General features: G+C 43.8%; 1 protein-coding gene across 1 annotated transcript in view; it reads left to right on the forward strand.

Annotated features, from left to right (window-relative positions):
• PHLPP1 (PH domain and leucine rich repeat protein phosphatase 1) overlaps nt 1-19,064 on the forward strand; it is a 148,416-nt gene that overhangs the window by 76,166 nt on the left and 53,186 nt on the right. Inside the window, exons 3-5 of the mRNA XM_033154564.1 lie at nt 1,674-1,870; nt 7,237-7,362; nt 16,384-16,550. Of these exons, the coding sequence (XP_033010455.1) occupies nt 1,674-1,870; nt 7,237-7,362; nt 16,384-16,550 (490 nt within the window). The remainder of the gene's footprint in view (nt 1-1,673; nt 1,871-7,236; nt 7,363-16,383; nt 16,551-19,064) is intronic.

Here is a 19,064-nt window from a genome sequence, read left to right on the forward strand (position 1 = left end):
CCAATGAGTGAATATTGCTTGACAAATAAAATCCACATTATACACTGTGGGTGGCTTCCTGTTGTTAATCAATAGCATCTTACCTTATCTTTCAACAGATCCTGTAACAGCAATTAAAGGAGACCACTGTTGCATTCTAGTGTGTGTAACCTTAGGTCTTTACCCCACAGGGTGTTGTCCTGGGGCACTTTAAAGGAGTTCATTTCTTTATGGTGAGAAAAGGCAAACATATGGTCTCCATAAAAGATTTGCCGATCTTTCCTTTTCTCTCTCCCACTGCTGCCCCACTTTTAACACTCAGTGTGTGTTTTGGGCAATGCAATATGTGGACTGAGTCCTGCTGCTCTAATTTAGCTGATGGCCATTCCATCATATGGAAACTCCTTGTGCTCTGTGCATCATGCCATGTTATAAAAGAAAAAATCAGGCACAAGATGAAGCTGCTGGTGTTTGTTTTCAGTGTCCCTTTCCTTCTTTTCTAAGTTGTAACGGTTGACTCCTACAGGACCTGCAGTATAGGTTCCCTCTAAACAGCAAAACATTTAATTTTGTAGCTGTTGCTAATGATGGTTTGGCAGCAAGTGTTTCGTTGCTTTATTTGAGCTGTAGAAGTTCACTGTCTTAATATGTTGTCCAGTAGCACCTTAGAGACCAACTCAGTTTGTTCTGTGTATAAGCTTTCGTGTGCATGCACACTTCTTCAGATACACTGAAGCAGAAGTCGCCAGACCCTTATTTGAGGGTGGGGTGGGGTTTTTCTCAGAAGGGTAGTAGGAGATGGGTGATTGACTCAATGGGTATGGTAAACCTGTTGACGACTGTTAACGACTGCAATTAGTCCTACAGGAAAAAGCAAGGGATAGTACGCAGATGACCAAAAATAGCTTTAGCATATGTAATGAGACAAGAATCCAATATCTCTATTCATACCAGGTCTCTCCATAGTTTTCAGTTTAGTAATAAGTTGTAATTCAGCAACTTCTCTTTCAAGTCTGTTTATGAAATTCTTTTGTAATGAGACAGCTGCTTTGAGATCCTGTGTTGAATGTCCTGGGAGATTGAAGTGTTCTCCTACTGGCTTCTCTGTCTTGTGGTTCCTGATGTCAGATTTATGTCCAGACCAACACAGCTACCTGCCTGTGTCTTAATATGGTCCAGGTAGCTTCCAGCTAGAACAATAAATTGTTCAAGGTTGGCCTTGGGTTATCAGAATCTGTATCAAAGGGAGACCTGGGAGTTCGTGGTGAAAGGCAGGTAACAAATATAATTAATAATAACAGTAGGCATCACAGCCAGAGGACTGCTTCTTTGACCCTGCAGTCTTTGAGCCATCTCCTGGGGTTCTGATGTGGTCCAAGGCACCCATCCTCTCATGCAGATTGAGAAAGCAGTTGTGCAAAGTCCTGGAGTTCATGGGACTATTTTGTGTGCACAGATTGTTCCCCCCACCCCACCCCACATTGTTCATGGGGTTGGGGTTTGTAGAAATCAAAATGTGCAGCTCCATAAACTGCTGTGTATTTTTAAGCTGTAGGGCCCCTGTGAACTTGCGGGTTCTCACGACGGCCTTCATTTTGTCTCGCTGTCTTGCGCATTTTGAGCCGTGTTTGAAAGAGGAAAGCTTCCTTTCTTTCTTTTTTACTGATAAAAGCTGCTTGCTGTTTCCATTTCAGGAAAGCCCCACAGCATTGGCAACTCTGAACGGATTCAGCTCTCAGGAATGTACAATGTTCGAAAAGGGAAAATGCATTTGCCGGTCAACAGATGGACAAGACGCCAAGTTATCCTTTGTGGGACGTGCCTAATTGTATCATCGGTGAAAGAGAGCCAGACTGGAAAGATGCATGTGCTCCCCTTAATCGGTGGAAAGGCAAGTGAATCACTCGGTTACTCTGCATATATGGTATACCAGAAATAATTAACCAGATCCTGTAAAAGTTCCCCATTGGGCATAGACCTTGCTACACAGCATTTCCATTTGGATCCTAATGGGAGTAGGGTGCTGAGATTTTCAGTTGCATTATACTATTTCTCCGCTTCGTGTTCTGTTAAATTATGTACATGAATTGCTTTAAGAAGCCATGTTCATTTTGCATTTTTAATTTCTTTTCTGTGTACCTCTGACTCTTTGTGCAGAGGCTTTGTTGCCATAATACTGTCTAAACTCTGTGCGTCATCATTGTGCCTTGGAAACGGCACCTTCTGATCTTACAGCGGCCTAGTGATGTAATGTTTAATGGGTTGGCGTCATGGGTAGCGCCGCTATTTCCCAACCCAGAATCCTTGAGTTGATTTCCAGGTTGGGGGGGGGGGGTCTTGAGCTGCGACCTGAACAAGCAACTCTTTGACCCTGACGATGAAGGGCAACAGGCAAAACACACTGCTCTGTTGACCAGGATTGTTGTGTTCTTAGCATGCCTAGCCAATAACAGAGGCGTCCTGCTTTCTGCCACTGCTTTGACAACTCTGTTCTTTTCTGTGCTGAAGAGTCTCTGAGGCTTAAACAAGCAGTTAAGTCACTAGGCTAGCTTCATCTTCAGGAACTCCTTGTTGAAGCCTGCAGCCCTCCTGGAAGCAGCTGGACTACAACTCCCATGATCCCTGAGAGTTGGCCATGCTGTCTGAGGCTGATGGGAGTCCCAGCATCACCTAGGAGGGGACCACATGTTCCTTGTGCCTGCTCTAAAGTATTGTAGGCATGGCAGGAGAGGTTGTGTTATGAGTAACTGGTTATCTCATTAACACTACCAAACTAACCTCTGATGGTCAGTGTCCCAGCCATACTGTGCAGTTCATTCACCACCACAGTCAATTTTTTTTTAAAAAATTGCTAGATAAAGAATCACACGAGCAATTCAAATAAGTGTTGGACCTCTGCAAAATTGTAATCGCCTGGAATGCAAGAGCCTCCTGGCTCTGAGAGCCAGTGTGGTGTAGTGGTTAAGAGCGGTAGACTCGTAATCTGGGGAACCGGGTTCGCGTCCCCGCTCCTCCACATGCAACTGCTGGGTGACCTTGGGCTAATCACACTTCTTTGAAGTCTCTCAGCCCCACTCACCTCACAGAGTGTTTGTTGTGGGGGAGGAAGGGAAAAGCAGATTGTTAGCCGCTTTGAGACTCCTTCGGGTAGTGATAAAGCGGGATATCAAATCCAAACTCTTCTTCTCTTCTCAAAATGTTGTCTTGGTTGTACTCAGCAAAGTGGTAATTGCAAGTGTTCCTGTGCAAAAAGCAGTGTTGTGCAGAAGGCAGTGAGGATACTTATTTTCATTCCTTCTTTGGCTTACTTCATTTCTTGTTACACTTGCAAAGAGTTGCATATGTTCACATGGTTTCATTTTTTCAAAGCAGCTTTTAAGAATTCAACTATCAATTGGGTTGTGAATCCCTGAAATACATAATGTATCTCTCCAGCCATTAATATTTCCCTTTATACCTCTGCACACCTTCCTTGTACACCCTCTCTGAATCTTTGGGTAGATCTTGGTTTTCAAAAGGCATGTGAAATTGTTGTTTCTGAGCAGTCATGGCAAACTAAGTTGAGTGGGCTGCTAACGGGCAAATGGAATTGTGCAGTCAGAATTACAATCTTGCAAAACAGCTGCCCAAAGGTTTGTTTAAAAGTTTGCAAAGAAAGAAAGAAAGAAAAAGGTTTTGTATCTTTCATCCAACTTTTAATTTTTGTATTGATTTTGGTTTTGGGGAAGGAAAGAAATCCAAGAATGACAGAAATAACCAATTCAATACAACTGAACAATTCAGATGGTCCATCTTTCTCACTAGAAGCGGTCACATCCCAGTAGTAGCTATTTTTAAATTATTTGCGTGAATAGAATTTATTAAAAGTTTTAGCCGGGACTGCAAGGCAGCCCAAACTGGCAAATGAATTCTACTTTGTATGCTTCCATGTGTAAACAGCAACTCGTATTGAATTGGATAAAGGCTATAATGCATGAGTCAATTTACACCAATATGCATGCGTTTGATCTGATTTAGACTTATGGACTTGAATGAGATTTAACACAGCAACCTTATGGTCATTAAATCACTGTGTTAAATAGCAGTATTTTGTTATTACTAGTCTGCATTCTCTACATCTGGCTTAGCAACTTCCAATCTTTGGCCACATGTTCTTCCTTCTCCTCACATACCCTTGCATATTCTTTCTAGGATTATTATTTATTAATTACCCCACACCCATCTGAGCGGTTATTATTATTATTATTATTATTATTATTATTATTATTATTATTATTAATTACCCCACACCCATCTGAGCGGTTCTCAGCAAATATAAAACATAATAAAAATTCAAACATTAAAAACTTCCCTATACTGGATTGACTTCAGATGTCTTCTAAACGTTGCATAATTGTTTATTTCCTTGTAATTTGATGAGAGAGCATTCCACAGGGCAGACGCCACTACCAAGAAGGCCCTGTAACTTTACTTCTCGCAGAACCACCAGAAGGCCCTCAGAGCTAGATCTCAGTGTCCGGGGCTAAACGATGGAGGTGGTGATGCTCCTTCAGGTATGCAGTGACAAGCAGGCTTTAGCTAACTACAACCCTTATTGGATGGCAACTGGTAATGAGAACCACAGCTCCCAGCATCCACACTTGTGCCGTTCTAGAAATACAGTTGCTTAAGTGTTTCCTTAGAAACACTGGGATGGGGCACCTGGGGACTCCAGGTTTTGTTGGTATCCCACCAGCCCCAGTCAGGGTTGACGGGATTGCAACAGGGGAACCTGCCCCATACTGTTCTGCAGGGTCTCTCAACCCTCCGTCGGTGATATGAACAAGGAGGTACACTCTTGTAGACTGCCAAGGGCAGCATGAATCCTGAGTGCACAGACTTCTCCCAAAGGGTTAGCCTGGGCCAACGATGCCTGAGTCATGGCAAAGTGTGTGCTAAACGCCTAAGCTCAACTAAATATGTAACGGCCAGCAAAAGTGTATGACTCACTTCTTCACATACAGAGGACCTAAGCTGCAGAAAACTCTTCTATACTAGCACCTTCACTTGGGTCTAGAATATAGGTGGTAATAATAACAACAATAACAATAACAAAATTATTAATTAATTAATTAATTGTTCTCCATCCATCTGACTCAATTGCCACAGCCACTCTGGGTGGCTTCCAACAGGATATGCAAAAACACAACAGAGCATTGCACATGAAAAGTTTCCCGATATAGGTGCCACTGCCAAGAAGGCCCTCTGCTTGGTTCCCTGTAACTTCACTTCTTGCATCGAGAGAACTGCTAAGATATTTGATTATTTTGTATTCACAAACACATGAATTCACCACCCCTCTTTTCTACCACCAAGGAAAGAAATCTGCCCCCACAGACCCTTGTGTTTAGTGTTTCTTTCAAACTCTCTGCAAGTCTAATAAATCTAGTTGTTGCAATAGTGTTTCCCTGCCAGAAGCAACCAGCAGTGTGTGCAAACTCATACAGAATGGCATGGCATAACTTGAGTTGTGGGTGTGTGGAGGGGAAAGCTCTGTGTGGAACAGCTGTTCTTTGGAGGCAGTCCATGTTCTTTGAAATGTGTAGATGTGCCCTGACACTTCACGGTGTGTGGAGCTCTGCGATTTGTCAAAACAGTCCCTCATGGTTATGGGTAGATCTAAATTGCTTTAGTTGGAAAGATTTACAGGGTACACATTGCATTTGAGTCTTCCCTGGAAATTATTAGTTTTTTTTAAAAAAATATTATTTAAAAAAATGATTCTAGTCTTACGAGACGTAGGAAGAAAACTCTTACTTGCAGGAAACATTGTTCATTTAGTTTTGGAAACTAGGGGGAAAACCAAAAATAAAAAGTGCTTTCAGGAGTATTTAATGTATCTTGTAAAGGCACTTAAAAGCACCAACCAAACCTTTTGTTGAGATTTTTCTGCAACAGATTTATAAGCTTTCCCCACCCCATACATTAGCAGCACATGCTGTACTTCATGCACCCCAGCAGTTTTGCATATCGGCTACTCTGTTTCCCTCGAAGAAGGGTGTGGTGAGTCTTAGAGGCAGAAGTGGTGTTGAGATCTTGTGCTTTCAGACCCAATTGGCCTCCTAATACAGGGGTTGGCAACCTAAGGCCCTTGGGCCGGTAGTGGCCCACGGGGCTTGTCTAACCAACCCATGGTGACCTCTGCCACCTGCTCTTACCGGCGCGGCACGGTGACCGACTTTTGGGTTGATGGCGCCTGTGCGCATTCACACACGCTATTTCCTGTGCACTTCTGGGTCGGAGGAGCGCCGGAAATAGCGTGTGCGCACGGGCGCTCCTCTGACCCAGAAGAGCATGCGTGTGCACACACTCCGACCCATCCTCCGATGGATGGAGCGTCAACTGGCCCATCCTCGGATAAGGTTGCCGACCTCTGTCCTAATACTTCCTGGTTGATAGAGTTGTCTAGATTGACAGTGTAATCCTTTGAGGGTTTACCCAAAAGGAAGCCCTATTGTATTTAAGTGGGGCTTAATTCCAGGTAAACATGGATAGCATTGTACTCTGCATGGCATCAAACATTTTTGCATAATTCTGTGGATCTTGAAAACTCATTTACGCTTAACAAGTCCAAATGAATGGAGTCTGAATTATTTAGGTTGGCGTTCTTGGCTTACTTTGGCCTCAACAACACAGCCACTCTGGGAACTCTGTAATGTTAAATGTTGTACACATCGCTTTTCTGTCATACTGGAAGTCTTTGAGCCTTTTTTTTGAGTCTTGATTAGGTTGGATGCAAAGCAGCTCTGGTCCCTCAGGAGTGAGGATTTCTGCTTCTACGATGGGACTCCACCTCCCTCCCTCTGTGCACCCCCTAAATCTCTTCTTTGAGGTTCCCCATACCCTCTGGAGCATATCTGGGGAGGAGGACAGGGGGAGAAGATTGGGGGGGGGGGAAGTCCCATTGCACAGGTGGAAATCCTTGCAGTAGCAGGACCCTTTAGTTTAGCACCGCTGCTGGTTAATTCAGAGGCTCAGCTTCCGTCTTTAAAAAGTATTGTTAGTATTTACATATTGCCTTTCATTTCAAAAAGAAAAGTCAGGGTGGTTCACAAGCAAAAGCCAACAGCAAAATAATAGCAAGTATAAAACCAATCTATTAAAAATATAACTACCCTTAATTGAAATACACAGTGAAGCAGTTTAATAAAAAATAGTTGAATATACTCATTGGGGTTTTTTAAAAATCCTTTTTTTTTCTCCCCCTAAAAAATGCAGGTTGAAGAAGTTAAAAAGCACCAGCACTGTTTAGCATTTAGCTCTTCTGGACCTCAGAGCCAGAGTTACTACATCTGTTTCGACACTTTCACTGAGTACTTGCGGTGGCTACGGCAAGCTTCAAAGGTAAGATGAGCTTTGGACTCCTCTGGTTATGCTGAATACCCAGTATATTGTATAAAAACCACCTGCAATATTGACAAAGCGGGTGTGGCACCAACAATTCCAAGTTAATGTTGACCAACACTATTATCCTCCTATCATCCCTCCCTGCTGTTCCCTACTGCTATATACATATCTGTCAACCTTCCCTGCTGTTTCCCAATGCTATAATAAAGGAATTTCCCGCAAAAAGAGGGAAAGGTTGACAGCTATGCAGGCAGCAGGTGGGGAGTGATAGACAAATGCTGCTTTAAGGCCACTCAGGAGGGATATGGTGGAAGGACTTTCCAGCTCATGCTCTTAACTGCTGTACCACTTCAGCTTATTCCAGCTAGGCAGCAATTTGTATGTGCAGCTCTGACTGTATTCACCACTCCCCCCCCCCCAATGGTGAATGATTGAGTCTTCTTTATTGCCACTGCCACCACAAATTTGGTAAAATTTACATAGGCCCAGGCCAAATGCTCTAAGTCAGTGGTTCCCAATTGGCGGTCCGTGGACCCCAGATTGTGGCACCATCCGCATAACAAAAACTACCTTAGAGCTAACAGAATTTTCAAAAGTAACAGGACCATGGCTTGGGTTTTGAATAACAGTACTTAGCTAATTGGGAACCACTGCTCTAAGTTGTTTTTAATGTTGTATTTTAAATTGTTGCAATCCGCCCTGGGACTGCACTTAGTCATTTATTATTATTATTATTAATAATAAAAGTATTAGCAAATGGAGTGCCACACTTTCACAAACTTGAGCTTTAGGTGGTGGTTCCTGCCATCATTCTGTTTGTTTATTTGCATATTTATAATCTGCATTTTTATCGAAACATTTCAAGGCGGTGTATAACATATGAGGACAAAATCAGCACAAAAACACCACTGGGATTGTTCCATACAAGTTGCACCCACACGGTGTGGTCCCCCCCCTGCTGCTGGTCAGGTAGGGCCAGGGCTTTCTGTAGCATCTCAAGAGCCCTTCCACCACCCTGCGCTGAGTCAGGGACAGTTTCTTCACAGGTGCATACATACACACACACACACGCACACACACACACACACACACACACACACACATTCCCAGAACCTCAGTGTTGGCAGCTGTCTTCATGTGACATTTGAGTGGCCTGTGTATCCTTTCTGTTTTCCCTTCTTCCTCTCTCACCTTGTCTGCCTGCTTTGCAAACTGAACAAGTAGAAGTAGTGCCAGGTGGAAGCACCTCAGCCACACATGAGACCTCCACCCTTCGGTTTTCCCCTCCCCTCACTGTCGCGTTCAACTTGATTGTAATTGTGTGCTCCAAAATGAAAGCTGCTCATTAGTCCTGGTTATCCTCTTTCTGGGAGAGCAGTTGTCTCCTTATTTCCAACAGCTTGTCTTGGAAATTAAGGCAGATCTAAATTAGAGTGAAGCAGCATAAAAATAATAAAACTTTAGAAGTATGGGGAAGATTGAGTGAAGAAGGAAAAATTACTGATTGCATGAGATTACTGTGTACCACCCTGTGCCTTCTCTTTCTCTTTGTTCAGCTGCGATGGGAAAGTTGCCAGTGTGAGCTCAAATCTCCATGCAGTCACAGTTGACATCTCCTTTTCTTTGCATGCTGATGCCATATAAACTTGCTCACCACAACAGAGCCCAGAATTTGGCAAAACCACGGAAGCCAATTCGCTTGTGCTTTCCACAAATTCTGCTGGATTGTGTGGTGACCGTGTGACTTGGCGTTTTAAGACAAATGACTTGATAGTATCGAAATGTGTGTGGTTTGTTGGATTTGGGTGTCATTAAGTTGGTGGGTGTGTAAGTTGTAAGCGGAAAGAGGAGGAGAAAGGGGAGTCTGTCTAGTAATTCTGTTCAGTCTCTTGCCCTGTGAGTTTTTTTCTTTTGTGATGGGTGAATGGAGAGTGAATACAGACAGCGGTAACTTACTACAGTGTGCATTCAACTACTTGGAAACCCTCCATTCCTGTTACAGTATTGAGACAATGTTGACCTATTTATACAGGGCCTGGAAGTTATGAGGGGTTCTGGGAGTGTATAGGAAGCGCACGGCAATAATGAGTCGTCTGCAGCCACCTAACACATTCCCGAGAGAGATGGGAATTCATTCAGCAATTTGTCAGCGAGTACAAGGCAAGACATCCCAGTGCCCTCTAAAATCTCTCTGCCCACCTTTAGGGAAGGCCACAGGAACCACCTCTTGCCCCGTTGTTGAACAGCACTGGGATCCCTAATGTAGTGTAGTGAAGTGGTGGCCCCAATAACTGGTGGAGGCCGTTGACTGTGGATGAGGATGGTTGCTTGTTGTTCCTCTTCATTATTTATTATATTATTTTACTTGCTTTGAGATATATTTATTTCATCCTTGTTTCATAATTCTACATACCTCTTGATTGTATGTCAGTGGTTAACAATAGGCTCACCTTCAGTGCTGTTTTTCTAGAAAAAGGGGTGCCGGAACTCAACATGGACGCCTCCCTTGTCCTCTTACAATGGCAATGGCGCCCACCTGAGAGGTGCTGGAACTGGAGAAAAAGCCCTGCTCACCTTCATTTCCCTCATAAGAAGGTTCCCTGCCGCCTTCTTACCCTAGTGCTCAAATATTATACACAGGCCCATGTATTGTATACATGAGTTGAGATGCATTAGGGGGGATGAATGAAACTTAAGAAGGTGAGCGAGTTGCCACGAGTGTGACTGACATATCTTCGTGCTTCATGGCTTTGCTATTCGCAAATGCGTCCTGTTCTAGAATCCATCCCTTTGTGTAAATTTGCATTTGTGCCGTAAATGAATACATTTCAATGATTGAAACTCTTCCCCACCCCACCAGTTCCTTTTCTTGCTAAATATATATTTAGAGAGCTATTGGACTGTGTAGAGAAACGTTGAGATTTGTGTGTAGTTATGTCATCTCTAAAATTTACTTTTTAATGAACGCTTGGACGTGGGGAGAAAATGTCATTTGTGTTTGGAAAAGAAGTCATTTGGGTGGGAAAAAAGGCATCTAGACCTGGATTGCCATATCCGTGATTAGGGTGCGGAATTGTATGGCCAAGAATCAGAGATAATGGGGTTTGTAGTGCAACAAAATCAAGAGGGCTGAAGCTGCCCCAATCCAGTTCTACATGCATGTATGTATTCATATCTATAATCTGCAGGACTAGAACAGGATTATTTTATAGTTCCTCTTCATGTGTTAATTGTGTGAAGGGACTCCACATGTTTAAAATGGCAGTGAAGCTGTGCCTTTGCCCGTGGTTGCAAGATTGACTTACCACGTGTTTAGGATGGATGTCTGAAAAGGGGAAGCCTGAATTCATAGACCTCTGTGGGGGCTGGAATCCTGAAATCAGTATTTCCCTAGTTTGGTGCAACAGTCTTACTGAAGATAGATCAGAGTTTCTTTTGCAGAGCTTTGAGGAGAACGCTTTGGAACTTAGAAGAAAAGAAGCTATGTTTCTTGGAGCTATGTTTCTCTTTGAACACCAAAGAGTAAATTTACCATATGCCTGGTCATATTTACCAGAATAGATTGAACAATGGCAGGATCAGAGTGAACATGACATTGCAGTTGTGGTGTTTTAAACAGCAACAAAGAACACCATATGGTATGCAGACCACCTGTTCCTTATAGGATGTCACTGGCGAGTTCATGTAATGGATTCTTGTGCTAAACTCTGAACACTTCTTTATACTCAATACAACTGATGGGTGCTCTTTACCTGGTCACTCAGGGCTGAGTCAACCAAGGATGAACGCTGATTCATAAGTTATCTGCAGCCATGTGAGGACTATTTCTCCGTGGGTGCTTTCTATGCTGTTCCAGTAATGTTTTGAAACAATATCATGCATAGCCTATGGGCAATGACATGGTTTTGGTGCTTGTGAGTTGTCCTCCTACCTTCTGACTGGGGAAGCTTTGGATAGTAAAGAGCTATGCTGAAGGCATGCTGAATGGACGTGGGTGCCGCTGTGGTCTAAACCACTGAGCCTAGGGCTTGCTGATCAGAAGGTCGGCGGTTCAAATCCCCGCGACGGGGTGAGCTCCCGTTGTTCGGTCCCAGCTTCTACCCACCTAGCAGTTTGAAAGCATGTCAAAGTGCAAGTAGATAAATAGGGACCGCTCCGGTGGGAAGGTATCTGTATCGCCAGAAGCTGCTTAGTCATGCTGGCCACATGACCCGGAAGCCGTCTGCGGACAAATGCTGGCTCCCTCGGCCAGTAAAGCGAGATGAGTGCCGCAACCCCAGAGTCGGCCATCACTGGACCTAATGGTCAGTGGTCGCTTTACCTTTACCTTTATGCTGAAGGCATGCCCTGCCCATAGGATTCCTGGATCTAAATGGTATTGAGGTCCCCATAGGGAAGTGACTCCATCCTTGGTTGAAAGCTGTGAATGGTGAATCTCTTACTACTGAGAGATGCATTTCCACACTCCCAGCTTTTAACAACCTCCGTGATGGGGCACACAGATTACGGTAGAAGGGCCTTTACATGCCTGTTTCTCCAGCCAAACTGCCATTGATGTAATAATTGTTTGGTTCTTGCTACATGCAATTTATATATAATCCTTACATTGCGCAAACATGCTGCCTTCAAACAGTGCAGTGCTTTTTTTTTTTTTTGCTTCATGTTCCCTTGCAATAGAGATGGGAGTTTGCTTGTGCTACCTGCAGATAATCAAGGTTAAGGGGTCAGTGAACTTTCATCTCGGCAGATTTATTGGGAACATGTGAACAATTCTTCTTTTGCGGGAGAGAAAAGGTTCACCTTCATGCCTGAGAATATCGATACATTGTAATTTGAGGAAAGCCCACCCAAGGGTAAAATGTTTCACAGTTGGGCAGGGGCGCAGACCATAAAAATGATCATAGGTTAAATGAATAACCCTTCTAGTTTGTTAAAGAAAGTACTGAGGGGGAGGTCACTGGGATAATAGCTGATGGGACCAGTTTGAGGATTTCCCTTTGCATTGCATGCATGTGATTGACGTCTGTCAAGTTTAGCAGTAGGCTACATGCCCCAACTAGATTTCCTCCTCCTATAACAGACATCATGGCCAGTAGAGGTAATGGGAGTTGTAAGTTCAACATCTAGAGGTCCTCTGGGGGCCTATAAGCAGCTCCTCCTCCTCCTCCTCCTCCTCCTGTAGTGCAATGGACTAAGACCATTTCTCCCCCATATTGAAGCTCTGTTACTAATGAGGGGTTTCTTGGAGGGTGTGCGTCCTCTGTCAAACCATTAACTGATAGTACAAAATGTTGTAAGTCTTCAGGTCTTCCTTTGTCCTAAATTAGACACTGTTTTTATTGGGGAGCCTGAAACCTGGAGACAAAGTTGTGACTGAATGATGTGATTTTTGTGGCCGTTTCCCTGGCTATTTAGGTAAAAAGAAGAGTTTAATGTGAGATACAATTCCTTAATTGTAACGTTTGCTTTTACGAGACTTGACAGGTTCTGATTTGATGGAGCAAGGTCATGCATATGATCCTGTCAATTTGCAATTTTCTGCTCGGTTAGATTTTATATATGTTTTCTTAAAGGAATCCTGACAAGAAAGCCACATACCATCGTTTGAAAGTTAAAACAATTTTTTAAAATTTAGCCTACATAGTTTAAACCAGTGAGATCAAATCTGTTGCCACCACAACAATGCAGGAATCTTTTGCCCACTGTGGGGCTTGAGCCCACGACCCTGAGCTTAAGAGTCTCATGCTCTACCAACAACTCTAAACCTTCACCACCACCTTTTTTGTTCTGGAAAGATGATGTATGCCTCACTTACCTGTCCTGTTTTGGTGTTTCCACATGCCATACAAAGAAACTCTGATTCGTCACGTGAGATTTCTAGCTAGAGATGGAGTTTACTTCTTTGCTGGCAGGATAGCTTTTAGTTTGCCACCATCCACAAAATAATTTTTGGTACCCAGAAATTATCTAGAGAGGATGTGATTGTGACTTTGTCTTTCTGTGGGTGAACAGCAAGTGGTTTTCAAATAATGATGATTTACAAGACTCTGCACTTAAGAGTGCAAGCTAGCGATAGAACATGCTTGACTTGCTTCCTCTTTCTGCTATCAGGCTTGCATGGCATTTCTTACTTTTTTGAATTCCTCTTTACTTCTCATACAGAATTTACTGGCATTATTTTATTAGGAATGGCACAATATATATATATATATATAATCAAAATAAAAACAACAACCCAATAATAACTCGACCCCAAATTAATGCTCAACTGTGTTGCTTGTGCAGTCACACGTTTTGATTTCCCATGCATATGCTGCTGTGGATTTGAGATTATGGCCCATGCAACAACCTGCACATTGTTTGCATGATAATTCCAACATGAAATTATTCCAATTATCAAAGTAAGTTACATTGCCAGAGTGCTAACTTGAGAAGCAGTTCTGAGATGACCTATAACAGTTTGCATTGCGAGTAGGAGAGTTTCCTAGTTGGAAAATGGACCCGGAGAGTTTGTAAATTCACAGGGTGCTTTTCACACATAACACTAAAAGCACTATTTTCACATAACTATCTCTTTGCCAAGTGGAAAATGTGCATTGGCTGGAACATGTATTTGACTTGAAAGGCGCTGTGTCTTCTGCTTTCTAACCTTTGTTCTGTTTTGGTTTTTATCTTGCTTCCCAGTCTCAGTTGGGACCATCATCTCACAACATTCATTCATACATTCAAATGGGGCCTTTTTAGTGTGTGATGTGTGAAAACTCTCAATACTGGTGGGAATGTCCTTCAGAAATTTGAATCCTTGTTCTTGTTTGCTTGCTTTTTCCTTGGAGCTAAAATGAGAATGGTTTTCCTTTCATCAACTGCTCCATAAATGGGTAGAAGTGTCCCACCTCCCTACCTCAGTAAGAATCTGGTTTGGATCTCTCCTGAGTCATGAATTCCTTGGCCCTGTTCTGAAATAAGTATGATTTAGCAGACTGACCAGGATTACAGTAAATTTCTGAACACAATTCAAAGTGTGGTGCTGACCTTTAAAGCCCTAAACGGCCTTGGTCCAGTATACCTGAAGGAGCATCTCCACCCCCATCGTTCTGCCCAGACACTGAGGTCCAGTGCCGAGGGCCTCCTGGCGGTTCCCTCGCTGTGAGAAGCCAAGTTACAGGGAACCAGGCAGAGGGCCTTCTTGGTAGTGGCACCCGCCCTGTGGAACGCCCTCCCACCAGATGTCAAAAGAGAAAAACAACTACCAGACTTTTAGAAGACATCTGAAGGCGGCCCTGTTTAGGGAAGCTTTTAATGTTTGATGGACTATCATATTTTAATATTTTGTTGGAAGCTGCCCAGAGTGGCTGGGGAAACACAGCTGGATAGATGGGCGGGGTATAAATAAATAAATAAATTATTATTAATTAATTACTAGACAGACCTGAAGCAAGCCACCTTCTCTCTTCTGAGACCCTCCTTTAAAGTGTGGGAATACTAAGGTTGACCTGATTCACACTGCTATCTACTGTGAAAATTACCAAGATAAAGCACATGACAGCGCTTGAAATGCCCTATAGCTATTAGAGCCCAGTGTTCCTGTGACCATGCCTCTCTAACTTGGGCAGTTTGGATTAAGTTTTTTTCTTCTCGGGAATCTTTGCTTTTCAACTAACACACTCAAACCCAGCCAGCCTCTCTCACTGCCAATGTTCAGCCATTAAGTTCTCCAGAGCAATGAACTCCTGCCTGTTTTCCCTGGGTACGGCTTGCAAAGCCATTAGTAGTACTTCGCCTTTTCATTTCTGTCCAATTTAGATGATTCGTTTGATTATATTCTTAGCTGAGGTTTTAAAAAGCCGCCGCAGTAAAAACGTCAAGTGAGCAGCATGGCTTTATTTGGTGCTGAAATGAATAGCTGAAAGATCTGTATAACCTTGCGATGGGGGCAAGCATGGTGGGCTATCGTTTTCTGCCTTTGTTTCCTTTTCACCCAGGCAGGACATATTCTGCTGACCTTCCCGAAATAGCCTTTTTCTCTGGATCAGTATTTGCATTATGCACAGAGAATGGAATCTTTGTATCCTAACTTGTAGGCGTCCAGCAATTAGTAAGTTCACTAGCTAGTATGTGAAGATTCTGTTATTTTGCCCTGAATATTCCCTCTCCACCAGGTTTCTCTTTCACCCTGAGAGACAGGCTAGAAATCTAAAATAATGATATTTGGGGGAAGGGAAGAAAAAGGGGGAAGTACACCTTTCCTGACTCTCCATTCTTCCTTCTCTGTGGTTTAAAGCAGAGTTTCCCAACCTGTAGGTCACATAGCCTGGGCAAGTGGGTCGTGGGTCTGTTTATAAATAAACAGAATGGTTACTTTTTTTGAACCGATGTGATGTGCTGGTATGATGGACAACTCTTCCAACAACAACAAAAATTAACACTGGTGTTGAAACTTGTAACCGAATATCAGAAAAGCCTGAGTCTTGCTCTCTGACCGATGATGGCAGATCCATTGGTGGTTTGCCCCAAGGTGCTCGTACAGGGAGTTGTTTTGAGTGATTCTTCCAGCTTTGCCTCTGATGCATCTTCCAACAAATTCCACATTAATAGGAGAGTTGCGCAAACTTTTGCTTGAATGTGCATAGGCAAAATTGCAGCTAAAATGCAAGCTAAAATTGATGGGTCACAATAGTAAATTAATTTGGTCTTGTAGGTTGCCATAACTAAAAGGTTGGGAGCCCACTGGTTTAGAGGACTCTCCAGCCCCTGGGGGCATGCTTTTGCAAAATATACTGTATTCGTGATGCATGAATTGGGATGACCAATTACTATATTCATGGGCTTACCACACACATAGTGACTGATTGATTGATTGACTGACTGACTGACTCACTCACTCACTCACTTCCATAAACAGGTATTCCATTAAGATATAGCAGATAACACTACAACAGGAAGTGCCCCAGGTCAAGCAAGAAGCCAAATGCTCGTGTTTTGTTTATTTTAATGTTGTGGTTCCTTGTTTCGTTGTAGATTGCATCGCAGCGAATAAGCTCAGTGGATCTCTCATGTTGCAGCCTGGAGGATCTCCCTGCCAACCTCTTCTATAGCCAGGACCTCACTCATCTCAATTTGAAGCAAAACTTCCTAAGGCTGAACCCTAGCCCGTCCACAGCCAGGGGACTGAATGAGCTACAAAGGTACATTAGCAACAGCTAAAACAAAAAAGTAATAACTTGTGTTCCCATTTTTTTCACTGTTGTCTAGAATGGATTTAATCAGCTCCTCAAAAGTTTCCAGCTTTGTTCCCTTTCGAGATTCTGCGGGACTTAATTGGGCGTCCCCAGCTGCCATTCAAAAGAGCCTCGCCCAATTTTTACATAACATGATGGTGTCGTGGGAATTCACTGATGCAAGAGTATCTTAACAGTGGGTGCGTTTCTCTCTGGGTACAGGGCCTTGCCAAAAGTGGGTGGAGACTGGGAAGAATCTTCCCTAGAGGTGCTTGATATCATCACTATGGCAAAGAAAATGACAAATTGTTGCTGGCCCACATAATTTTTTTTTTTGCCCTAGCCTGCTTGGCTTGTTGGTCATTTCTGACAGTTTGCAAGAGAGAAAGAACCAACTCTCTTCCCGTTTAAAAGACGTGTTTCCCTGGCAGGGGCGGGGGAAGGGGGGGCAATGGGAGTGCAGCGTCCCGGGCAGGGCAATCCCGGTGGGGGTTCCATCGCGGCTGCCCCCCTGCCCATGCTGGGCGCCCCGCCCCAGAACGCATGTCCCGCCCCCAGAATGCACGCCCCGCCCCCAGAACACGCGCCACGCCCCCCTGCGGGCAGCGTGCCCCGCCCCCGGGACGCACGCCAGCCCCGCTCCCGCCTGCTCCCCATCCCTGGTGCCAAAGCGTGAAGCTCCACCACTGTTCCCTGGTGGTCTCTTTCGAAGGCTGTTCTTCCATATCACAGTTTTTCCAGGCAAACGGTTAGGTCCAAGTCTGAGTGTGCTGTCAATAACCCAATTTATAACCTAACACCCACCAACACAATAATATAAAATGGGAGCAAACGACTGAAGCAACCTGTCCAAAACTCTGTTGAAACTTAACGTGTGCAGCATTTGGTTCAAATATTATACTTTGCCCTCTCCTGCCGTCGTACAAGGAGACGACTGTTATACAGCTATGCATATTTGGCTGTGATGGATGGAGAGAGAGTTATTTGGTTAAAAGCATCAGCGACACATTGGGGCGGTGAAAAAGCGCCAACACCGTGAGGGGGCGTTGCCATCCCTCACGCCCGCCTCCAAATGTCTCACCCCTGGTTAAAAGAGAACATAAAGGGAAGAAGGCATTTCATAACATTGCTTGGGTTGGTGGCCAAAGAAAGTAAAAATGCTACGAAGAGTTGTGCTTTCATCCTTCGTCTGACTTGGAGATATTTACATGATGAGAGAGCAGCTGGTGCCTGAAGTCAGGAGGTCCAAAAACTGACCTGCATGTACCAAAATAAAGCATGCAGAATAAACACAGGTGCATATATTGTCTATAAGTGTGCAATCCAGGTACTCAAATGTTCTGCTACTAACATTATGCCTTATGTGATACAGCCACAAGCAAATCTCAATTCAGCATAGTATGGGTTTGTTTCATTTTTTTTTTTAAGTTTCATCTTATGGTGAACTTGGGTGGTTGGGTGTTGACAGGATTAGAGGCAAAAGCCTTAGTTATTGAGCATGATCCATGACCTCCCAAGAACTACAGAATGCCGAGGGTCCCTTCGGGGAAAAGATCAGAAACTGGGATAGGAAGGAGGAAGAGTGAATTTGCCTCTTAGGGGCTCCATTTTACCTTAGGGGAGGGCAGGTCTGGCTTGCTGGTATCCTGAGCATCAGTACTTTGGCTGGGGATAAATCGCAAACCCATTTGATCTTACATCTCCTGCCACGCCCCCACCGGTCGACTACAAGGTTATTGCGGCAGTTACCATCAATTAAAACAAATAAAAATAACGGTGTAAAAAAAAAAAACCTGTGGCAAGATTTCAAGCCAGAACAGCCACCAAACCAGCAGCTGCTCCATCAAATAAAACACCTTCATGAATAGAGACGTGCCTTTGATCCCCCCAAATGTGGCCCGGCAGAATTCCATTGGGAATTCTCAGTATAATTCTGAGTGATTCTCAGAACACTCGGTTTCCAGCGGCTTCATTCAACGATAACAGTCGTGTCTTGTCACTCGCTGGTTATCGGGTCACGGTTTGTGCTGTGGCTGCTTATCAGCAAAAATTCCTTTCCCTCCCTCCCCCCAAGGAAGGGGTTTGTTGAGCAGTATGTTCTGGTTGGAGTATGTAATCGGTCCGTGTATAAAATATCCCCCAGAGCCGGCATTCTCTGACCTTTCCCCTCATGCAGCCAAGAGAGAACCTGCTTCGCTGTGGTATTCACAGTTTAACTCTAGGACGATGTGTCTTCCCTGTACATGTGGAGGAACCCTCCTGTGAAATGTGCACTAGGGAGCTTATCGCCCCTGTATGTGCTTGACAGCATTTCCGAGAACCAGTTTGCACCAAAACTATAAAAGGGTGGGGATGTCTGCCATCTGAAATCCTGAAGTACCACTGCCAGTCAGTGTAGAGTAGGAAATACTGACCTAAAGTTACCAGTGGTCTGCCTCAATATAGGCAGTTCATTTTCGGTTCATATTATTTGTATTAGTA

The sequence above is a fragment of the Lacerta agilis genome, chromosome 7 (genome assembly GCF_009819535.1).
Source record: "Lacerta agilis isolate rLacAgi1 chromosome 7, rLacAgi1.pri, whole genome shotgun sequence".
In the NCBI taxonomy this organism is placed as follows: domain Eukaryota; kingdom Metazoa; phylum Chordata; class Lepidosauria; order Squamata; family Lacertidae; genus Lacerta; species Lacerta agilis.